Source organism: Takifugu rubripes, chromosome 21 (assembly GCF_901000725.2).
Source record: "Takifugu rubripes chromosome 21, fTakRub1.2, whole genome shotgun sequence".
Taxonomy (NCBI): Eukaryota; Metazoa; Chordata; class Actinopteri; order Tetraodontiformes; family Tetraodontidae; genus Takifugu; species Takifugu rubripes.
Genome location: NC_042305.1, coordinates 7032673 through 7048626, shown reverse-complemented (window position 1 = coordinate 7048626; position 15954 = coordinate 7032673). Strand labels below are relative to the sequence as shown.

Sequence of the window (15954 nt, the reverse complement as noted above, 5' to 3'; positions counted from 1 at the left end):
GTGGGACTGCCGGGTGATTGATGTAGCGCCTGGCTAAGTTTATCTGACTGCCAGGCGGCCAATCTCCTGCCTCAGATCGCTCCCAGGGAAGGTGTACAGAACACTGAACATCAATCTCACTTTTGTGGTGTGCAGAAATAACGTCTGTGGTCATGTGACTTCGCCACGGGCATTCCTATGACCTCGCTGACACTTCTAAGTTAGCGTGGCGGGTAATCCATCCACGCCATCCAAGCTCCACCCCATGTAAAGGATAGCAAGGACATTATCTGAGGCTTATCTGATCCTGCCCGCTGCGCCCCCTACAGTCAAGGAAACCACGTGTGTGTGTGTGGAGGTGTGTGTGTGGCAGGAGTTCTCAGATGGGTGTTAAATTGCAAATGAGTATTTTAATGCCTGATCATCTCTGGAAGGACATTCTAAATGCTTCCTGATGGCTCTAGCTGAGGTGAACATTAGCCCATTAGCTTCCCCTCCAAGTGTTTTTTAATTCCTCATCCTTCCCTCGAGGTTTCCAACCGCGGGACCATTTCATTAACTCAGTCCATTCTCGCCCGTCACTCTTAAAGACGCTCTCCCAGATCGTCCGGCGACGACCGCAGGGGAGGAAAATTTAGTGTTGACGGAGCGTCGGCTGCAGCCGGCAGCAGCGCCGCCGAGAGCCGTAAGGCTGGTTGAGTTCCGTGAGGTCGGGAGAAGCTGTAGCCAAAGGGTCACCGACGTGACTGGTGCAATTTTTCTGTTCTGACAGCATTTTGGGACATCAGTTTAAGATGTTTGTTGGAGCCGTCGTCATGAGGAATGCCGTCGGTAATTAACGACGGCTCTAAAAATAAACCCACATTAGCCTCAGACCTGCGGTGAGCAGCTGGCAGGCAAGGACTCGGTGACTCACTCTGGTTTTGGCAGCAAAGTTCCATCTACTGGTCACAGATGAAGACCCCCCACCATCTCCACAGGAGGACCCCCCCAACCCTCCCATCCTTTCAGAGGACGAGAATGTTCCAGACCAGCTGACTCCGGTATGTCTGTGATGAAGATCCAGCCGTGTGTGCTCGGTGATTAAATAAGTCGCCCTGCCGGGACCGCCCCGGTCCTGCCCTGGTTCTGCCCCATCCTGGGCCGATCCCGCCTCGCTCCTGGCCTGGTCCGCTGTGGCTCAAACAACGTGAGCTGCTGAAGATCAGCTGAAACTTCCTGGAATTTAGCACAATCCCTGGAATGTTTGAAATAGGGGCGACGTGTCTGACGCTGGTTGGATTTAACCGGACCTGGTCTTATCTGTCCGGTTCCATCTTCTCACGTTATCCAGAGATAATTTTCCTCTCCGTTTTTCCAGGCAATCCGCTGCTCCTCAACTCATCTATGCAGCCGGATCTGACTGTGGGACGCACCTACAGCACCCCCCTCTGCTTCCAGGACGCTGCTGACAAGGAACTCTTTGACCCGCTGCCGGACATCAAGGTCAAAGTCCAGAGCTCCTTCATGGTTTCGCTCAGTGTGGCGGAGAGGGCGGAGTTCCATGCCAAAACCGCCGCGGAGACCTTCCCCAGAGACCCGAGCCGGGATTACTGCGTCACGGCGGCCAGACGGGTGAATGGCCTGCTCACCCTCAACGGGCCCTTCAGCACCGCCGAAAAGGAGCCGCTGACGACCGCCGCTGTGTTCGGCCACGAAGGAGGACGTCTGGTGGCACCAAACACCGGTGAGCTCCTGAACGGACCCAGAGTTCAACTCCAAACACAAGCATCGTGTTGCTATTGTGGCTAATTTAGAAGAAAATCCCGCTGGTCACGCATGCGTGGAAACTGGGCGGAGACAAAGTTGACCTCAGCAGCCGTAGCGGCGGGAGATAAATGCTGTAAAGACGAGAGCGCGGATAAGTGACGGTCTTTGTGGGCTGATCTGCTTCAGTCTCATCACTCCTCCTCATCCTCTCCAGCAAGCGCGGGTCAGCACGTGTCATCGCGGCTCGCCGGCTCAGACGGAGCCGCTGGAGGAGTTTGCGTGGTCGTGTTCAGGCCGACAGCGGGAGCATAGCTGCTGCTGTGGGGGTGAAGTGGTTTCAACTTCTCTCGGTCGGATTCCAGGTCGAGGGTCTCGGCGGCCAAGGCGCCTCGGTCGAGTGCAGCTCTTGCGCAGCCTGATTGCTGGAACTCTCACCGTTTATTAAAGGAAATAGCGGCTCTGCGCTCGACCACGGCTGGAAAATCTGAAACATTCGTCAAGCTGAGCAGCTCAAGTGGCCGCAAAAAAAAAAGGAGCCAGAGCCGAAGGTGACCGCCCACTTCTGGGCCAAAGCCGCCGCCTCTGATTGGACCAAACACGTGTTTAGAATTGCATCATCATTCTTACTGTCAAGAGTTTTCTTGTTCTCTGCTCGTCACATGAGGCGTAGTTAGGAGCAACGCCTCCTTCGCCCTCAATACGCACTTGCAGCCAGCGCCGCTGCTGCTGTCGCTGGCTGAGGTGTAATGCATTGTGGGATATCTAGCTGTCTCAGCGAGTGAGCAGGAATCGTACTTTAATTGTAAAAGCAGCCGCCTGCTGCAGGCTGTATCTTTGTTATGTTTCCAGCTTTATTTGCTTGTGTAGCGGCGTTCTGTCACGGCAGAATTGGCATGCAAATGTTTATTCAAGCCCAAGCAGGCGGTTAAAAGGCACATTTGAGCTGCGATTGACTCTGCAGCAGAATAAAAGCCCCCACTCCCTCTGTCATTTCTTCCTCTTCTCCTCTCACCCTTTTCTTTGGCTTTTCACGCCCTGTTTCAGCACAAGTGTTTCAGTCCTCACACACAGGCAGATGAATCGTGTCAGCGCGGCACAAATCTCTCTGCTTCTTAAAAGATGTTGAATAATCAAATATTTATTGAGCTTTGCTGCTTGAAAGGTCCAACTAACTGAACACTTTATTCTTCTCCTGCGGCCTGAAGTGCGTTAACTTCGTTCAGTCAAACTCTGATTTATGCTATCGATGCTAACAGGCGAGCTACAATCAACATAATGCAAACATGCGTCAACATCCATAGTGACCCATGTTTGCATGGACAAAGAGGAGGTCTGCACGCGCACGGGTATGCTAACTTTGAGCTCAGCATTCCATCTGAGATGGCTGAAATTCCTCTATGGGGTAAAAAATTCCCGGATCCAGACCATGTTTCAGGTCAGCCGGAAAATCTTGTCCTGGAAATGTCACCAAAATCTGCTCACAAAAACTCTGAAGGTGCACAGCGCGCAAAATACCAAGAAACGTTAGCATGGCCGTTAAATAATGCAAATGCTACTTGCTATTTGATGCATCATTTGTTGCAAAATTCCTCGTCTTGCCCTAAAATACAACCTCATTTGACTGAGACTGTGGATGTCTGATCAGCCCTCGTGTCTGTAGGAGGCTCTCGGCTCCGCCGCCAGGTTGGCGTTGACACGCGTGTTTGTTTTCCAGGGGTCAGCCTGCTGGTGCCTCATGGAGCCGTGGCTGAAGACACGTCCTGGGAGATGCACATGGTGATCTATCAGGGAGGGAGCAGGTGAGGTCCCGGTTTACACAAACACATTTTCAGCTATCTGTCTGTCCGCCAGGCTCGTCTCACCTCCTCATCCATCTCCTCCGGTCCTCCGCCGTCCTCGCCGTCCTGTTGGCCTCTAATTATTTAGCGTCCTCTGCAGCGGCGGCGGCTATAGCAGGACCCCCACTCCCTCCATCCTTTGTTGATTTGGTGAATCCGATTAGAAAGTTACAAGTTTAATTACAGCAGAATCAGCTTCCCGCTGCCAGGAAGCTGCTTCCTGAGCGTTAGTCTGGGCTTAACGAGCCTCCGTCATTTATCATCGTGTTCAGGCAGCTTTAATCAAATAAAATGTGCTTAAGCTTCAACTCAAATTAAAGGATTTACCATCAAGTCACTTTCACAACTGTCACCAAGTCGTCTGTCTTTCTGCCAGTTTCCAATACTTGATAGGAAAACTCTTTCTGAACATCAACTTTTGTTCTGGACTCCAAACGTTTGGATTCCATCTTTTTCTTTAACGTGTCCCAGCCCTTCAAATGAAGATGAATGTGGACATGAATGGGGGGACGCAGCGACCCCTCTGGTTTGGTGTCAAAGGTCATCGATCCAGGGGCCACGCCCTCTTTCAGGTTTTGGCCGTTGGGATATTTTTGATTTCCAGAGAAGGTCCAGCATTCCCTCTTGTAGTTTTCAGAAGCCTCATCTGTTGTCCTGTGAAGGTGCAGCTCTGCTGAGCTCATCTTCTCTTCTTCTGAGCTTTAATAAACTCGCTGCCTGCTGACATCTTTGTCCAGCTTCTGATGATGACACACTTCTGAAAGCAGCACAGGCTTTTGTGCTCCTGGAGCTACGCCTCCATCAGCTCTGAGAACTGTCATGGTCCACAGATCCCACAGAGGAGATCCCTGGAAGGACGTGATATTTATGTTACGCTCCACATCCCAGGGACACCTTCTCTCACCAGCGTTGAAGCCTTTTCTCCATTCAGACCTACTTTCTTCTCTCTATTCAGGTGGCTGAAGGTCAATTTTACCTGGACAAACTGGTCGTAGTTACCAGTTTCTCTTCCAAAGTGAAGAGTTCTCTTCATGTTCCATGAACGCATCACAATTCTGTCAGTTTAACTGCAGAAGAACGACGAAGACGCTGCTGTGTGCTCTTCACCTCCTTAGCCTCCTGATGAGCACCCTCGACAATCAAGTCAAGAAGGTTGTTTTTCTTCAGGAACCACAGATGAGGAACATTGATGGACGACAATAAAAGTTATCATTTGTGATTTGAAGAGCTGAGCGTTCAATCAGGATGTTTTGTTTAAGCTCCGCTCCTGAAGTTCTGAGTGTCCTGATCTGAAGTCACCCTGCCGCTGATAAACTGGTTCCATTCTCAAATGTTAAACCGTCGGCAGCTCTGGGTGGAACCGATGAATGAACGTTGACGGGGCCGTAGTCCAAGCTAACATGCTAACGTAGCCTCCGTACGCTACATTCGACTGATTTTCAGGATGTCTGACTTCATTTAGATGTGACTGTAGGTGGTGGAGCTGCAGTAAGGACAGGCCAAGAGCGCCACCACCAGCCTGCAGATGTTATTTCAGCTCCTCCTGCATGAGAATAAACTTGAGCTGTTGGGTCCATGTCTCCTGTGGTCAGAAACATTTTCTCTGTTGTGTTTTAGTGTCCAAAAACTGGACGAATGTGACATCCTGCTGGGTCCAGAGGTGACGTACGGCCCCCCGGGTCTGGACCTCCTCGGCCCGGTCGCCATGAGCATCGCTCACTGTGCCGAGGTGGACATGGAGAACTGGAACATCCTGCTGAAAAGGAGAACTCAGGACAGCAAATGGGAGGTAAGGCGCGCACACACACACAGACACACACTCTCCCACTCGCACTCTTGTCTGACATGCGACCAGTCCATGGCTCCGCTGAAGATCCGGTTCTGAAGCTCCATCGGCGGAGGAGCCAGAGTAATGGCTGCTGTCAGACAGTGGGGCCGGTGGGGGCAGATGTTGTGGTGGGGGCAGATGTTGTCAGAGTGTAATCGGTCGTTAGAGCAGCTGAGTATCGATTAGTAGCTCGGGACAGATATGAAAGTTAAATTTGGGTGCGGGAGAGTTATGGTGGTTATTTCAGCGCCGCCTCCAGACTAACCGTCCTTGTTAGCGACACTCCGATGCTCTGATACAGGACGCTAATTATCCGGCTCTGTTCGAATTCTCGGGAGCACATCCCAAACCCGCCGGCTCAGCGAGTCTAATCACCGTCGGCACTCTTTATGGTTCCCTCGCACATCCCGGGCGGACGAGCCGTCAGAACGGTTACGTAAATGTAAAGTGCTGTAAAGTTCTGGCAGGACCAGCACGGGTCAGCAGAACAAACAGTGCAGGTCCGTCCCAGCGGCTCGTTAGGGAGAACAAACGGTGGTTCACATCAGGGTAGAATGATAGAAGAGAAGACCTCAAGAAGAGAAGTTCAACAGTAAATGATAAAAATCAGCCTAGAAATTCTTTCTTCTTTGATCTTTGTAGTCTTTAAAAGTCCATTGATTTTAAAGAGAAAATGAATTCAGATAAAATAACTTTAAAACAAGAGGAAGATGCAGGAAATGTCAACACACACATTTGTTCTTTTATCTCTATGAGGACATTCATAGAGATCCTGATCCTGACATTGGCCCAACTCTAACCAGAACATTCAACTCCATTTAACCATTAAACACACCTTTAATGTTGTGACGACTGTGTCCAGCATAAACAAGTGCACACACACACACAGACACACATATATAAGGTGACGCTCAGTTTGTTTCAGTGATCTTAATGATGATGATGATGAACATAAAGAGCAACAAAAGAATTAACACTTGATCAGATTAGAGTGAAGTCAGCATTTAAAGGCACCAGTCTGATACTTCCAGTTGGGACCTGACTGTTATCACTGCCTCCCAGTCCCAAAACCAGTTTATTTACAGGGACTGTCCCAGAAAAACTGTTGTCTTCTGAACACAGTGTGAGAGAAATAGAGGAGAGAAAGTGAAGCAGAAGAAATGAAAGACGGGAGCGAGACACCACGGGGAACAGAGAGAAGCAACACCAAAATAAGAAAACAATTTGTTGCTTCCAGTTGGAAATAATAAAGTGTTTTCTGTCTGCTGTTGTCATCTCATAAATAAAACAGCGGTCCATTATGGATCCACTGCATTGTGAGATGTTGGAATGCCATCATTCATGCAGGAAATGGCTCGTCACACCTTCAGGAGGCGGCGGACAGCGTGTGCAGGTCTCTGCTTCTATGATTTAAACCGGGGCTACATTAGCAACAGCATTATTCAACACCAGAACTCTGAAATCCTCCATTCAGACATCACATTAGCCCAGCGTGTTAGCCAAGCGTGTTAGCACAGCATGTTAGTGCAGTGTGTTAGCGCCGCGTGTTAGAGCATTTTGATGCTTTTCTCTGAAGTCCTTTATTTCTACATGTTCTGCATGTTTACATCTTGGGTTTGACATGTTCAGGTCTGTTAGCTGCCGTTGGCTGTTTGGTTCATGTAGAGGTTTTAGACTGATCATCTCATGTGTCCCGCACCGGCTAACGTTAGCGAGTTTATGTCATCCACGAGAATATCTGTAGCAAAGTGACCTCACCGTCTCTGCTCCTTATTGCAGGAAGTGATGTCAACAGAGGAGGAGTCCACTTCCTGTTACTGCCTGATGGACTCAACAAGCTGCCACCTGCTGCTGGACCAGCCGGGCTCGTACGCCCTTGTGGGCGAGCCCCTCACGCAGGCCGCCGTCAAGAGGCTGAAGCTGGCCGTGTTTGGCAGCGTGGACGCCGGCTCCCTGAGCTATAGCCTGCGGGTTTACAGTGTGGATGACACCCCCCACGCCTTCCAGGTAGGGGGATGCATGACTCACTGTTTTTATCCAACAAAGTTTGAGTCACGATCTGCAGCAACTCCACATTTCCTTACAGCATAAACAGAACATCAGCTCTTCAACACTCAAATTTAAACGTGGTTGCAGTAAAAGTTTTAATAATGCAGCACCAACAAAGCGCTGCAGCTAGCAATCAGCAAAGTTGGCAACTGCTGAACCAAATAGCGGAGCTACAGGAGCAACGAGCTACAGGGGCAGACGGTCTTTTCTAGAGTTGGGACAGAGTGACCGTTGCTGTGTCTTTGTCCTCGCAGGGAATCACTGCAGCGTTCCCTTAGGAACGGTTTTGTTGAGTTCCTAAAAATGTTGATGAGGTTTGTGGATTACAGGGAGCCGAGTGGGACATTAGTTCAGGAAATGGGTTTTGGACGTCAATTTTCAAAGGTGCAGAAATTAAGTTCATTCATCACCATTGTGTTGGGGGGAGCAAAGGGGGAGGGGGCTCAGAGGAAAACTGAAGAAAAGCTGGAGTCTTTACCTTCTAAAGTAGATTTATTTATCATTTTCTCCTCTACTTTCCTCACTCTCTCCTCTCCCCCTCTCCTCTCCTCACCCTCATCTCCTCCCCCCTCCTCCTCTCCTCTCCTCTCCCCTACCCCTCTCCTCTCCTCTCCCCCTCTCCTCTCCTCTCCCCCCTCTCCTCTCCTCTCCTCCCCCTCCTCCTCTCCTCTCCCCCCTCTCCTCTCCTCTCCCTCTCCTCTCCCCCCTTTCCTCTCCTCTCCTCTCCTCTCCTCTCCTCTCCTCTCCTCTCCTCTCCTCTCCTCTCTCCTCTCCTCTCCTCTCCTCTCCTGCCCCCATATGTGAACCAGTTAGCTCTCTGCCTCCTTGACTGTCATCCTGCAGCCCTTTTATGCAGAGATCTGATCAGTGAACATGAGGGAGACGAATCTTCTCGTCCTCCCAGGAGGGACTCTGCTGACAGAGGACCCCCCCCCCCCCCCCAGCCTGGTGACTGTCTGTCAAGATGCAGCCGTCAACAGCAGCTGCCTTTCGAACGCCTTCTGGGTTTGCTGTATGAATTCCCAGCCTGCCAGCAGATTCCCCGCTTCTGCTGTCCCGCGGGCTTCTGTCCGTTGGGGCGCCACTTTCTGAATCAACAGGAAGTCTGTTGACACGCGAGGACGACGCAGCGCAGCGTCTGTCACAAAGGGAACTAAACGGAGGCGCCTGGGTGGTTAAGTGAATAAAAGCTCAGGTGCTTCACATTAGATCCACAGCGGAGGCTCCACCGTCCCCGTGGGAAGACCGACATTTCCAAATTGCGGTTGTAGCGGGGTTTTTTTCTGAGGGATGGAAACGTGGCAGCTTGTCAGGCTTGTTGAACTGCTGAAAAAAGACCTGCTGAAAATGGAGCCTTCAGCTCAGCAGGGGAGGTTTGAAAGGTTCCTGAATCCAGCAGCAGGTGAGCTCAGAATACCTCCGCCGCTCTCCTGTCAGTCATGAGATGGGCTGCACCCACTATCCACCACGCGGCCTAGCATCATCCTCACCCACGGGGGAAGTGCGCGCGGCACCCCTGGACGCTCAACAACACCGACACATGACAATCAAAGACTTCTTTCATCATCAAATATTCAATTCTGGTTTAGCGGCAGCGGCTCACGTCAGGATTCCTCCGATAGCGTTGGAGGTCAAGTTTTGATGTTCGTTGTGTTTAATCACATGGAAGCCTCTGTTAGAGGTCACCCGACCTTCTTTATCTCCCTTCCTGCTTTGTCCTGCAGGCTGTGGTGGCAGCAGAGAGGACCAGAGGGGGTCAGCTCCTGGAGGAGCCCAAGATGTTGCCTTTCCGAGCGAACACCTTCAGCCTGCAGGTGTCCATCCAGGATGTTCCTCAGTTCCTCTGGACCATCAAGCCCTTTACCACGTGTCAGGTAGCCATGACAACCACTGACAAGCAGTGTGAGGAGTGAGAACGGCTGATTTAGTGCGTGTGTGTCTGTGTGTGTGTGTGCTGAGAGGTGTCAGAGATGTTAGATTTACACAGCCCAGATACGTGAACATTCACATTCCTAACATGCTAAATGTTCCTGCTCCCACCTGATGGCAGATCTGTGTTTTTAAATCCAGTTTATGGCTACAAACGTGCAGAAGGAGCAACGTCCTTGTCCATTTACCATAAAAACTCCGACATTGGCACATTTTTCTCCTTTATGGACTCTGACAGACGCGTTTGCGGGATGTTCGTCCTTGGAAAGGAAGAAACAAAAACACTTCTGTTATCTACAGAGCACTCGTCAGGAAACGGCCGCACATCTTTTTAAATATAGATCAAGCAAGACGCTGCACCGGGTCCCAAATCACTTGGTCCTTGAGCATCACCATAGCAACAGAGAGCCAAGGATGCTACTTTAGCTTTTCATGGTCTATAGAAAATTGCAGGAGAGAGACCTTTTTTGGTTTGATGTGTCTTTGAAGTATTTGAACTTTTAGCTGACAGGAAAATGATGTGAAAGAAAAGTGTGGAAGGAAGCGAAAAATCTGAAAACGTTTTTTAAAGTAGCTTTTCATAATGGAAAAGGATCCTGGGGGAAATGAAGCATGAAGTTAGTTTGTGTTTGGTGGTAAATATGTAACGCCAGCTGGCATACTGGACTTTTCCAGTGACCTTCCTCAACCATCCCAAACCACCAGTCAGGGAGGATAGAGAGGGATGAAAGGAGGTGAACGGAGAGAAAAGAAACGTAAAGAAGATCATCAACGTTTAGATCAATGATGTTTCTTTAAAAAAAGCTGAAAGATGGATAGATGGGTGATGGATGGATGGATGAAATCCTTTTGGTGCAACATTTTCACAACCTTTCATTCGTTTTTACGTTTATTAGGACAAAACCCTGTTTCTAGTTTTCTGCTCTGAACCCTCTAGCTGGTCCTGATCCAGATTCTGGACGGACTGAGGGCGGCGCTGACGCGCCGGAGCTTTTCTCTTCGTCTCTGAGGATGATAAAGACGGACGTGACTCCAGATTTATGGTTCTGTTTGTGTCGCCTGCTGGAGCATGAAGGTGCAAACAACATTAGCTGGGACGGTTGTTTTGGACCTGTTGTTGCACATTAGGTGAGCTCGGCCCCCGCCAGCCTCACCGCACCCCCACCCCCACCTGCCCCACCTGACCAGCAGCTTATTTATGAGGGCCTGGAGACGGGCAGGATGCTGTCTGGTGGGGCAGCTGTAGAAAAACAGCCGAGCTTCGTACATCAGAGTCAGCTTTAGTGCTAAAGAGCATCCCCCCCCCACACACACACACACACTCCCCCCCCCCCCCCCCCCCCCCCCCCCCCAGCTCCCTGACAGATCAAAGCTGCCAGGTCTACAGCGAGTGCTTTTAATGCCCCAGACTTCTCTGAGAAGCTCCCAGGTAGCGTTAAATATGCAGATGTGTGGAGGTCAAGGACGCTCCCCCCCCCCACCTCAGATGTGCCCAATCCTTGGAAATTAATTATACATCAGAGGAGTTCTGCCGCGTTCTGCTGTTGTCCCCAGGAAAATGCTTACAGTGGAGATTCTGCTGCTGTCACACTCACCGTACGAGACGATCGGGTTTTTATCGCCAAGACAACGGTCACTGGAGTCAGGAATCGCTGCCGCTTCAAAGGCCACTTCAGAGTTTAACCTTTGCACGTGTGACCGCCGCCGTCACGTTCCAAACAGCGTCGTTATCTCATGAGCGCCGTGCAGCTCCGTTTCAAATGAATCCTCCGATGTGAAACCTTTACATTCATCAAACATGTCAGACTCATGCAGCCGCCCGGTTGGCTCCGAAGACTTTTCCACACTTAATTAACGCCAATTAAAGCTTTATCCTGTAAAACAAGACGTGCTTTAATGAAGTAATTACCTGTTTTGGTTTTCATGCTGCTGTGGGGGAAAGATCATGGAATGTTGCTAAAGGAAAGCTTTAACTGGCCTCAGTGTGACAGAGGTCAGTGACAGCGGGCTGGTCTTTTCTTCTGCCCCGTCAGGAGTTCTCGTTCCCCCAAGTGTGGTGCAGCAACCAGCAGCCCCTGCACTGTGCCTTCTCCCTGGAGAGATACAGCCCCGCCGCCGCCCAGCTCTCCTGCAAAATCAGCGTTCGCCAGGTCAACGGTCATGAGCAGATCCTGCAGGTCTACACGGCCGTGGCCGAGGTGAGGCTCCGCCCCACTTCCACCTTTATGTGACCTTTCCGCAGCAGCGGCGGCAGTTCTGATATTGGGAATTCGTGGTAGACGGGGGCAAACCACCCATGTATTTGCCCTCTGTTAGCATTAGCATCCACGGCTGATAACATTAGTGCTCAGTCGGCTGATGAGGCTTTGACCAAGGGGACAGTGGAGAACAGGATAGAATAGAGGAGAACTGAAGGAGAACAGCAGATAAAAGAGGGGAACAGGACAGAACAGAGGAGAACAGCAAAGATCTTTGAAGACTAGAGGGGACGTGGAGAGAATAAAGGAGAACTGGAAGGAGAAGAGCAGTGAACCAGAGAGAACAGCTGAGAACAGCACAGCTGCTCTTTACTTCTCACACTCTTCTTGCAGAGGTTCCTAACAGCCAGAAATGCTGAGACGAAGGTCTGAGGAGAACCTCATCTCTCCAGGCATCCCTGGTCTCACTACAATCACAAACTTCTTCATTCTCACTCGCTCCTCTTCTCTCATCCGTTGAATTGCCTTCTCCTCTTCCTCCCCTTTTCCACCTCACTCCCTTCATTCACATGTTCTGCGTCTCATCTCTTCATCTCTACCTCCACCTCTCCTCCTACCTGCTGTCACTGCAGGCCACAACATGACCTGTAAACATCATAATCCACAGAGATTCCCGTCGACCCATCACCATAGCAACACCTTTGATGCCCTCCCACTTCCACCTTCAAACCCTCCGTCCCTCCTCGCTGCTCCTGTCCCGCTCCAGACGTCCTGAAGCAGGACAGCAGCCCCACGTCCTGTCAAACACTGAGGCCACAGAGACGCAGAGCAGCTCCTCCTGACCTTCTCCAATCTTCTCCATCAGCAAACAAGCGAGCTAATCGACTCGGCTTTGTTTATAACCATTAGCATTGACGTAAATGTTGTCCAAAGTGAGGCCGAAGCACTTTCACGACCCCCTGGTGGTTGGATGCAGAAGCTCATCCAGCAGCTCTCATGTCAGGGTGACGTCAGTGTGACAAATCGGCATCTGAGCTGTCAAACCTGACCCGTGGACATGACATGGCGGCATGATGGCGTCACCAGTAAGCTAAAGGATCTACTGTTCTCTCGCTCCAGGCTGAAAAGGACTCGGTTCCGTTCTTTATGCAGACGGACTGTACCGTCACCTCCCAGACCGGGCCCAAGGCCTTCAAAATCCCCTCGTCCATCCGACAGCGGATCTGCGCCACCTTCGACACTGCCAACGCCAAAGGCAAGGACTGGCAGCTGTTAGCCCAGAAACTGGGCCTGGACCGGTGAGCATTTGCAACATTTAGGTCTCTCCACGTTAATAAAGCGAGACGTTTTATTAAACTCTTTACATAGGTGGCCCCGCCCACCTCCCCAAAATATTGAATATGATGTTAAAAGTGAAACTTTCCTTCCTGTGATCGTTCTGACCATCGCTGGCCCCCAGAAGGCTCTTGTGTGAATGATGACATCATAGCTGATCTAAATTAAGCAGATTAAATGTTTCTCTGAAGTTGAGTAAACTTTGAAATGGGTCTTTTCTTTTTCTTTCTTTTCCTTCCTTTCATCGAGCAGTGAAACACTGCCCCCAACTGGACGCATTGCAGCATGACTCGTGAATCTTGCCGCCTGTTGACATGGCAACGAGCTCGGCTGTTGTTAATCTGAATCTTGACAGTCAGTTTTCATCTGTTGAGAGAGCCGCTCGACCTTGATCCTTCTGTTTTTGTCACCTTCCATCTCGTGTGCATCAATGTTTGATAAATCATTAAATTACTGATAAAGTGGAGACATTTCCAAAGATTTTTTGTGGAGCTGGATTTTTCCTCCTGTTGGTTAATGACCAAGTAAAATTTACAACATTTTAGTTATTAGTTATTCATATTTTAGTTATTCATATTTTTATTCTCTTAGAAAGGAACAATTGATAATAATAATAAAATGTGCTGTCCTGGACCAGCGGGAACGCCGGTGGCGGGAACATTCGATAACATTCGTGACATTTGGCGTATTTTTACAGCGAGCCAGCAGCACATTTTTCTGATAGCAACTTTGTCGCTAGCATTTTTTTATCGATGTGAACCTAAATGTCGTTTAGCCTCAACACATAAAACTGTCTATAGAACAAGATTTAATCGGACCGGCGTGATAAAAGCACCTACAGAGATTAGCCGAGATGGACAGCAGCCTTTGTTCGTAGCTCCGCATGCTAACTGCCGCGCTATCACCGTGATTTGTGTTGGGGTTCACAATGATTGAAAACAACAACTGGATCAGCGGGTCTTGGAGTGACCATTAGATCTCCGTTAATCTGCCTCTGTGTGCTTCTCAGAAACCTGGGCTACTTTGCCAAGCAGCAGAGTCCGTCGGCCGTGATCCTCAGCCTGTGGGAGGCTCGTCATCAGGACGCCACTGACCTCGACTCTCTCGCCAGTGCCCTCGAAGAAATAGGCAAGATCCACTCCAGAGGCTCCCCCAAGGACCGGAGTGACGGCGAGCCAGACTTTAGCCACATACGGGCGGGGAGCCTGTCCCGAGAGGCCCCGCCGACCAATCAGGAGACAGAGGACTCGGGCTGAGTGTCACTGAGCCAACTGTCACTCTGACTGTTGGGCCACACGCGGTGGCGGACAGCTGGAAAAACATCTGGTTGATGGAGGAGAGGTCGTGCGGGCCGACAACAGGCTGAACAATCAGTGAGCTGAGTCGGGCCGTGTCTGTGGCTCCGCCCCTCGCAATGCCTAAAGGACGAACTTTAAATCTTCTTCATTCCACCTCCTTTACCTCCACTCTTCTGTTGGTCCTTCTGGGGGGGGTAGGAGGTCTTTACTGGATTTGTGATGGAGAAGCTGCATAGATGTTCAAATGAGTTCATCCACCTGTGACACCTCTCAACACACACACACACACACACAGTAAAATCACTCGAGAGACGGAAGCTCAGAATTACGAAACACAAACTGTCATTAAAAAGTGTTTAGAAAAGTAAAGTCTGTAAAGTTTTGTTAAATGTTTTAACACGTCTCCATGACAACAGCCAACTTGGCAGAAGAGGGAGAGGTAAAGGAAGTTAGCCGCTTTCGTAGACGTGTTCCTGAGTGTGGGTCATGGAGCGTGAGAGCTGTTCAAGAACCACCGTTCATCATGGAGGAACCAGAGGAACCCTCATCTTATCAGCCAGCTGTCAGCCATGGTGCAGAGCTGGTATCAGACCAGAGCAGAGATGCCAACGCCTTCCCATCAGCCTGTAACACACACACACACACACACACACTGACCTTTTCACTATGTTTTAGATATTCTTCTCAAGAAATGTTCTGCTTGACTGGAGTCACAGTTGTGTCCTCATATTTGAATAAAAGCATTCAGGGAATGCGCTGGAACGCTGCCCCGCCCACCCACGCTGTGCCGTGCTGTGCCAGTCACCTAAGAACGTCAGCGACATACCAGGAAAGGTCAGAGCATGTGACCAACACTAGGTGCCATTTGATATCGCTCTAAATTCCACCCAAAAAAATTGGCAAATGGTTCCTCTTTTTTTTTCTCAACTTTGCACAGACTATTGCCACAGATTCCGCTTGTTATTTCCTGTCAACAAAGAATAGAAAACTGGAAAAACTGCTTTTGGAAAGTTTATCAGCATCTGCAAGTGGAAGCAATTTCATCATCTGACTTAAGTGAACCTCATCCAAATTTCACACACACACACACACACACACACACACACACACACAGGTTAACCCTTTCACATTTTCCTGTCTCCTGCTTTTCCAGCTTCACATCACTTTTCTCGTGCCTTCTTTAACAACTGTAAATTCTGAATGTTGTAAAATACAGACGGGACAGACAAAAAAAACAAGTGAAACAAATCTTTCTGGCAACATTTAAAGACTTTAGTTCACCTGAAACTTATTTAAGGTCCTAAATATGAAACCGACTGCTGAGCTTTTCTAGAGCTGAACATCTACGTTCAGTACTGCCGGGCAGCTTCGTGGTATATTGTGTCTATAATCACGGACATTTTGGATGTTTTCTGTACAGTAGAATTTGCAAATGTATATGCAGCCTTTTGGAAATAAACGTACAGCTGTGCGACGGTAGTTTGTGTTATTTGTGAGTCAACAGAACGCCAGGTTGGAGGAAAGGCCCCGGGACCAAGAGTTAGGCCGTTAGCATGTAGTCATGAAGCTAAATGAAGTTTAAGATTATCCTCAGACATTAGAATTTATAATTTAAGCTTTAAAATTCTGAGAGAAACTCAGAGAATTTATGAATTACACACAAACTCCAAAATAATCTGAACCTTGGAGTCACATTAGCCTCATCACTAAAGGCTGCCTCACAAAACAAGAAAGACGTTTAAGTCGATCCG

General features: G+C 49.6%; 1 protein-coding gene across 11 annotated transcripts in view; it reads left to right on the top strand.

The window, feature by feature from the left end:
- unc5db (unc-5 netrin receptor Db) overlaps positions 1-15680 on the top strand; it is a 58791-nt gene extending 43111 nt beyond the window's left edge. For 5 of the 11 annotated variants that reach the window (XM_029829300.1, XM_029829304.1, XM_029829303.1 and 2 more), the window contains 8 exons: positions 1340-1705; positions 3443-3527; positions 5184-5355; positions 7174-7401; positions 9168-9317; positions 11406-11570; positions 12690-12868; positions 13915-15680. In XM_029829300.1, coding sequence (XP_029685160.1) covers positions 1340-1705; positions 3443-3527; positions 5184-5355; positions 7174-7401; positions 9168-9317; positions 11406-11570; positions 12690-12868; positions 13915-14161 — 1592 coding nt within the window. In that variant the 3' untranslated portion in view covers positions 14162-15680. Of the gene's footprint in view, positions 1-1339; positions 1706-3442; positions 3528-5183; positions 5356-7173; positions 7402-9167; positions 9318-11405; positions 11571-12689; positions 12869-13029; positions 13079-13157; positions 13372-13914 lie in introns of those variants that run through there. The other 6 variants (XR_003886562.1, XM_029829305.1, XM_029829306.1 and 3 more) reach the window with 6 other exon arrangements.
- Positions 15681-15954: the final 274 nt, after the last annotated feature.